Source organism: Hemibagrus wyckioides, linkage group LG21 (assembly GCF_019097595.1).
Source record: "Hemibagrus wyckioides isolate EC202008001 linkage group LG21, SWU_Hwy_1.0, whole genome shotgun sequence".
NCBI lineage: Eukaryota > Metazoa > Chordata > Actinopteri > Siluriformes > Bagridae > Hemibagrus > Hemibagrus wyckioides.
In genome coordinates this window covers 289,796-299,795 of record NC_080730.1, presented here as the reverse complement: position 1 = coordinate 299,795, position 10,000 = coordinate 289,796, and the positions used below count along the sequence as shown (strand labels likewise).

The window sequence follows — 10,000 nt, the reverse complement described above, 5'->3', positions numbered from 1 at the left end:
AGATACTCCACCATGAATGGGAATAGAGACTCTGACTGTGTGGAAGGTGAGGATTAGATTAATGTTATCACACACACACACACACACACACACACACACACAGCTGTCTGTCTCTCACAGGGTAGACCTGCTGTGTAAAATGAAACACGTGCAGGAGGGAAAGAGGGATCTCTCAGGATGGAATAATGATCACAGCTTCAGGTCTCATTTATTTTTGTTGCTCGTTAAAGTACAGAGCCAATCCTAACACAACTCATTTGCATATATTCACGCCCACAAACCTCTGGTGCAGTGCACAGACAGCTGGGGCTCGGGGTAACGGCTGGGGCATGAAGAGGAATTGATTCTCATCTTTACACCACTTACACTCTGTTCATACACTGTATTAATCATCATAATACACCAGCTCTAAACCTCCATCAGCTCAGGGGTGTGTGTGTGTGAGAGTGTGTGTGAGAGTGTGTGTGAGAGTGTGTGTGAGAGTGTGTGTGAGAGTGTGTTTGAGAGTGTGTGTGAGAGAGTGTGTGTGTGTGTGTGTTTGATTGTGTGTGTGTGTGGTCTTTCAGTGTATACATAACAATCCAACACTAAATCCATATAATTATAGTTTCTCACGCTAACACACACTCATACACACAAACACACACACACAAACTCACACTCACACACAAACACACACACGCACACACACACACTCTCTCTCACACACACACACACACACAAACACACACTCACATACACACACACACTCTGTCTTACACACACACACACACACACTCTGTCTCACACACACACACACACACACACACTCTGTCTCACACACACACACACACTCTGTCTCACACACACACAGCTGTTTGAATCTCAGTGCTGCAGTAGGAACAATGAGGTATTTGAGTGAGTAAGCTCATTAACAGAGACCTGTAACTGGATTAAATGAACCTGAGTCAGAATTCTGACCTAAAATCTCCCAGTGTGTTTTTTATCTGTTTTTTTGATCACAGATCAGGAGTTTGTGTACAGATGTATAGTAAAACATCTGCTTTATATATTTTACTGCTTTCTATAATCTTAATGATCTCCTGTTTGTTTCCTGTCAGCATACAGAAGTGTAATTACTGCTTTATTACAGATTTCAACATGTGAGAGTGGCACACAGAGAACACACTGCATTTCTCCAGTGATCACACACACACACACACACACACACACACACACACACACTGTGTGGTTTTATTAGAACATGTTACTCAGCACTAAGCAGAAATGCGTCCGGTGTTGTGTAACTCCACATGATTTACTGGCTCTGGTCAAGGCCACATGTAGTGTGGACGTGATTAACTGTGTCCAGACACACTCAGCATTACAGCAGGGAGAGTGTGGAGTGTGTGGAAACTCTATAAACCACAAAAACCATAAAGCTGGATAAACCACGCTTCTCTAATTAGACGTGTTTAGAATCCACTAGTCAGCTTCCTCACTAGTCACATGACCTGACTGGACATCACAAGCAAGCGTCCACTTTAAGGTCAGTGTTCCTCTCACTCTTTATACCTGCATGTGGTTTATTTCCTGTTAGAGTTATCCCCGGATCACAACGGTGTGATTCAGACCATCTACAGCTCCATCAGTCCATCTGAGGAGCAACCCAACATGTCCACCTACTTCGACGAGAAAGTCCCTGTACCTGATGATGTCACACAGGTGAGAAGCACAAACATTCAATAACAATAACAACAATAAAAACAACAACAATAATAATAACAATAATAATGAGAATTTCTTATTTATAATGTAAGAGACCTTTGGGTTTTTAGGTTGTGTTTCTCTCTCTCTCTCTCTCTATATATATATATATATATATATATATATATATGTATATATGTCTGTGTCTCTCTGTCTCTCTCTCTCTCTGTCTCTCTCTATGTCTGTGTCTCTCTCTATGTCTGTGTCTCTCTCGCTCTCTTTCTCTCTCTCTCTCTCTCTGCAGGTGTTTAGTTTCCGGAAGCTGTGGGCCTTCACAGGTCCAGGTTTCCTGATGAGCATTGCTTATTTAGACCCGGGGAACATCGAGTCAGACCTTCAGTCAGGAGCGATAGCAGGGTTTAAGGTGAAGATTTGTATTTATTATCATTTACATTTCTCCTAGGGAGGCGGTGGTGGCGGTGGTGGCTCATGTGCTTCAGGCTCTGGGTTGTTGATCGTTGAGGTTCAAACCATCCTAACTGGGATACATGAAGAAACAAATTCCAGTGTTTGTTCCAGTGTGCTGTAATGTATGTGTGTGTGTGTGTGTGTGTGTGTGTGTGTCTCTTCATTATCTCTCTGACTGAAGTCTACAGTCTCTATAGAGTTTAGTAAATAATAAATAAATGGAGTCCCCAGCATCTGGGTGAAGTGATGTCAGAGGAATATCAAAGAGACGTCCAACTGTTTTTACACACAGACACACACAGACATACACAGACACACATACATACACAGACATACACAGACATACACAGACACACACAGACATACACAGACACACATACATACACAGACATACACAGACACACAGACACACACATACATACACAGACACACACAGACACACACAGACACACACAGACACACACAGACACACACAGACACACACAGACATACACAGACACACACAGACACACAGACATACACAGACACACACATACATACAGACACACACATACATACATACAGACACACACAGACACACACAGACACACACAGACACACACAGACATACACAGACACACAGACACACACAGACATACACAGACACACACAGACATACACAGACACACACAGACATACACAGACACACATACATACACAGACACACACACACATACATACACAGACACACACATACATACAGACACACACATACATACAGACACACACAGACACACACAGACATACACAGACATACACAGACACACACAGACACACACAGACACACACATACATACACAGACACACACATACATACAGACACACACATACATACACAGACACACACATACATACACAGACACACACAGACATACACAGACACACACAGACATACACAGACACACACAGACATACAGACACACACATACATACACAGACACACACATACATACACAGACACACACATACATACACAGACACACACATACATACAGACACACACATACATACACAGACACACACATACATACACAGACACACACAGACATACACAGACACACACAGACATACACAGACACACACAGACATACACAGACACACACAGACATACACAGACACACACAGACACACACATACATACAGACACACACATACATACACAGACACACACAGACATACACAGACACACACAGACATACACAGACACACACAGACATACACAGACACACACAGACATACACAGACACACACATACATACATACAGACACACACAGACATACACAGACACACACAGACATACACAGACACACACAGACATACACAGACACACACAGACACACACATACATACAGACACACACATACATACACAGACATACATACAGACACACACAGACATACACAGACACACACAGACATACACAGACACACACAGACATACATACAGACACACACAGACATACATACAGACACACACAGACATACACAGACACACACAGACATACACAGACACACACAGACATACACAGACACACACAGACACACACATACATACAGACACACACAGACATACACAGACACACACAGACATACACAGACACACACAGACATACACAGACACACACAGACATACACAGACACACACAGACATACACAGACACACACAGACACACACATACATACACAGACACACACAGACATACACACATAGACATACATACACATACATACACAGACACACACATACATACACAGACACACACAGACACACACATACATACATACACAGACACACACATACATACATACACAGACACACACAGACACACATACATACACAGACATACACATACATACACAGACACACACAGACATACACATACATACACAGACACACACATACATACACAGACACACACAGACATACACAGACACACACAGACACACACAGACACACACAGACACACACAGACATACACAGACACACAGACACACACAGACATACACAGACACACACAGACATACACAGACACACACAGACATACACAGACACACACATACATACACAGACACACACACACATACATACACAGACACACACATACATACAGACACACACAGACACACACAGACATACACATACATACACAGACACACACATACATACACAGACACACACAGACACACACATACATACACAGACACACACATACATACAGACACACACATACATACACAGACACACACATACATACACAGACACACACAGACATACACAGACACACACAGACATACACAGACACACACAGACATACAGACACACACATACATACACAGACACACACATACATACACAGACACACACATACATACACAGACACACACATACATACACAGACACACACAGACATACACAGACACACACATACATACACAGACACACACAGACATACACAGACACACACACACATACATACACAGACACACACATACATACACAGACACACACATACATACACAGACACACACATACATACATACACAGACACACACATACATACACAGACACACACATACATACAGACACACACATACATACATACACAGACACACACATACATACAGACACACACATACATACAGACACACAGACACACACAGACACACACAGACACACACAGACACACACAGACATACACAGACACACAGACACACACAGACACAGACACACACAGACACACACAGACACACACAGACATACACAGACACACAGACACACACAGACATACACAGACATACACACACACACAGACATACACAGACACACACAGACACACAGACATACACAGACATACACAGACACACACATACATACACAGACACACACATACACACACAGACACACACAGACATACACAGACACACACAGACATACACAGACACACATACATACACAGACACACACAGACATACACAGACACAGACATACACAGACACAGACATACACAGACATACACAGACACAGACATACAGACACACACAGACATACACAGACACACACAGACATACACAGACACACACATACATACACAGACACACACATACATACAGACACACACATACATACACAGACACACACAGACATACACAGACACACACAGACATACACAGAGACACACAGACATACACAGACATACACAGACACACACAGACATACAGACACACACACACAGACATACAGACACACAGACATACACAGACACACAGACATACAAAGACACACACAGACATACACAGACACACACATACATACAGACACAGACATACACAGACACACACAGACACACACACAGACATACACAGACACACAGACATACACAGACATACAGACATACACAGACACACACAGACGTACACACACACACACAGACATATAGACACACACACAGACATATAGACACACACACAGACACAGACACACACACACAGACACACGCACAGACATACAGACACAGACATACACAGACAGACAGACATACAGAGACACACAGACATACACAGACATACACAGACACACACAGACATACAGACACACACACACAGACATACAGACACACAGACATACACAGACACACAGACATACAAAGACACACACAGACATACACAGACACACACATACATACAGACACAGACATACACAGACACACACAGACACACACACAGACATACACAGACACACAGACATACACAGACACACACAGACGTACACACACACAGACATACAAAGACACACACAGACATATAGACACACACACAGACATATAGACACACACAGACACACACACACAGACACACGCACAGACATACAGACACAGACATACACAGACAGACAGACATACACAGGCATACACAGACACACACATACATACAGACACACACATACATACAGACACACACAGACATACACAGACACACACAGACACACACAGACATACACAGACATACACAGACACACACAGACATTCACAGACACACACAGACATAGACAGACACACAGACCTACACAGACATACACACAGACATACACAGACATACACACAGACATACACAGACACACACAGACATACAGACATACACAGACATACACACAGACATACACAGACACACACAGACATACAGACATACACAGACATACACAGAGACACACAGACATACACACACAGACACACAGACGTACAGACACACAGACACACACACACAGACTCACACAGACATACACAGACATATAGATACACAGACGTACACACAGATACACAGACACACACAGACATACAGACACATACAGACACATACAGACACATACAGACACATACAGACACATACAGACACATACAGACACACACAGACGTACACACAGACGTACACACAGACGTACACACAGACGTACACACAGACACACACAGACACACAGACATACACAGACACACGCAGGCACACAGACATACACAGACACACACAGACAGACAGACATACACAGACACACAGACACACAGACATACACAGACACACACAGACATACACAGACACACACAGACGTACAGACACACAGACACACACGCACAGACACACACAGACATACACAGACATATAGATACACAGACATACACACAGATACACAGACACACACAGACATACAGACACAGACATACAGACACACACACAGACGTACACACAGACACACACAGACACACACAGACACACACAGACATACACAGACACACACAGACACACAGACATACACAGACACACGCAGGCACACAGACACACACAGACACACACAGACAGACAGACATACACAGGCATACACACACACACAGACACACACAGACACACACAGACATACACAGACACACACAGACACACACAGACACACACAGACACACAGACATACACAGAGACACACAGACATACACAGACACACACACACACACACACACTAATGTGTGTATATCTGATTGTAGGTTGTTTTTATTGCTTTAGCTCCTGTGGGTTCTCCTCGGTGCCACCATCATCGGTCTACTGCTGCAGCGTCTGGCCGCTCGACTGGGCGTGGTTACAGGGATGCATTTAGCTGAAGTCTGTCATCGACAATATCCCACTGTGAGTTCATTTCAGTGCTCTAACACTACTCTTTAACACAACACTACAACACTATAACGCAGTAACACTGTAACACTATAACACTGTAACACTGTAATACCACAGTAACACTATAACTGTATAACATTGTAATACCTCAGTAACACTATACCACAGTAACACTATAACACTATACCACAGTAACACTGTAACACTATACCACAGTAACACTGTAACACTATACCACAGTAACACTGTAACACTATACCACAGTAACACTATACCACAGTAACACTGTAACACTATACCACAGTAACACTGTAACACTATACCACAGTAACACTGTAACACTATACCACAGTAACACTAACACTATACCACAGTAACACTATAACACTATACCACAGTAACACTATAACACTATACCACAGTAACACTATAACACTATACCACAGTAACACTATAACACTATACCACAGTAACACTATACCACAGTAACACTATAACACTATACCACAGTAACACTATAACACTATACCACAGTAACACTGTAACACTATACCACAGTAACACTATAACACTATACCACAGTAACACTGTAACACTATACCACAGTAACACTATAACACTATACCACAGTAACACTGTAACACTATACCACAGTAACACTGTAACACTATACCACAGTAACACTGTAACACTATACCACAGTAACACTGTAACACTATACCACAGTAACACTGTAACACTATACCACAGTAACACTGTAACACTATACCACAGTAACACTGTAACACTATACCACAGTAACACTATACCACAGTAACACTGTAACACTATACCACAGTAACACTGTAACACTATACCACAGTAACACTGTAACACTATACCACAGTAACACTAACACTATACCACAGTAACACTATAACACTATACCACAGTAACACTATACCACAGTAACACTATAACACTATACCACAGTAACACTATAACACTATACCACAGTAACACTATAACACTATACCACAGTAACACTATACCACAGTAACACTATAACACTATACCACAGTAACACTATAACACTATACCACAGTAACACTATAACACTATACCACAGTAACACTGTAACACTATACCACAGTAACACTATAACACTATACCACAGTAACACTGTAACACTATACCACAGTAACACTATAACACTATACCACAGTAACACTGTAACACTATACCACAGTAACACTATAACACTATACCACAGTAACACTGTAACACTATACCACAGTAACACTGTAACACTATACCACAGTAACACTGTAACACTATACCACAGTAACACTATAACACTATACCACAGTAACACTGTAACACTATACCACAGTAACACTATAACACTATACCACAGTAACACTATACCACAGTAACACTATAACACTATACCACAGTAACACTATAACACTATACCACAGTAACACTGTAACACTATACCACAGTAACACTATAACACTATACCACAGTAACACTGTAACACTATACCACAGTAACACTATAACACTATACCACAGTAACACTGTAACACTATACCACAGTAACACTATAACACTATACCACAGTAACACTGTAACACTATACCACAGTAACACTGTAACACTATACCACAGTAACACTGTAACACTATACCACAGTAACACTGTAACACTATACCACAGTAACACTGTAACACTATACCACAGTAACACTGTAACACTATACCACAGTAACACTGTAACACTATACCACAGTAACACTGTAACACTATACCACAGTAACACTATAACACTATACCACAGTAACACTGTAACACTATACCACAGTAACACTATAACACTATACCACAGTAACACTGTAACACTATACCACAGTAACACTGTAACACTATACCACAGTAACACTGTAACACTATACCACAGTAACACTATAACACTATACCACAGTAACACTATAACACTATACCACAGTAACACTGTAACACTATACCACAGTAACACTATAACACTATACCACAGTAACACTGTAACACTATACCACAGTAACACTATAACACTATACCACAGTAACACTGTAACACTATACCACAGTAACACTATAACACTATACCACAGTAACACTGTAACACTATACCACAGTAACACTGTAACACTATACCACAGTAACACTGTAACACTATACCACAGTAACACTGTAACACTATACCACAGTAACACTGTAACACTATACCACAGTAACACTGTAACACTATACCACAGTAACACTGTAACACTATACCACAGTAACACTATAACACTATACCACAGTAACACTGTAACACTATACCACAGTAACACTGTAACACTATACCACAGTAACACTGTAACACTATACCACAGTAACACTGTAACACTATACCACAGTAACACTGTAACACTATACCACAGTAACACTGTAACACTATACCACAGTAACACTGTAACACTATACCACAGTAACACTGTAACACTATACCACAGTAACACTGTAACACTATACCACAGTAACACTGTAACACTATACCACAGTAACACTGTAACACTATACCACAGTAACACTGTAACACTATACCACAGTAACACTGTAACACTATACCACAGTAACACTGTAACACTATACCACA

At 41.5% G+C, this 10,000-nt stretch overlaps 1 protein-coding gene across 1 annotated transcript in view; it reads left to right on the top strand.

Annotated features, from left to right (window-relative positions):
• Positions 1-10,000, top strand: part of slc11a2 (solute carrier family 11 member 2) — a 43,240-nt gene that overhangs the window by 4,170 nt on the left and 29,070 nt on the right. Inside the window, exons 2-5 of the mRNA XM_058373410.1 lie at positions 1-46; positions 1,580-1,704; positions 1,991-2,110; positions 7,234-7,353. The exon at positions 1-46 is cut by the window's left edge and continues 10 nt beyond it. Of these exons, the coding sequence (XP_058229393.1) occupies positions 13-46; positions 1,580-1,704; positions 1,991-2,110; positions 7,234-7,353 (399 nt within the window). The 5' untranslated portion in view covers positions 1-12. The remainder of the gene's footprint in view (positions 47-1,579; positions 1,705-1,990; positions 2,111-7,233; positions 7,354-10,000) is intronic.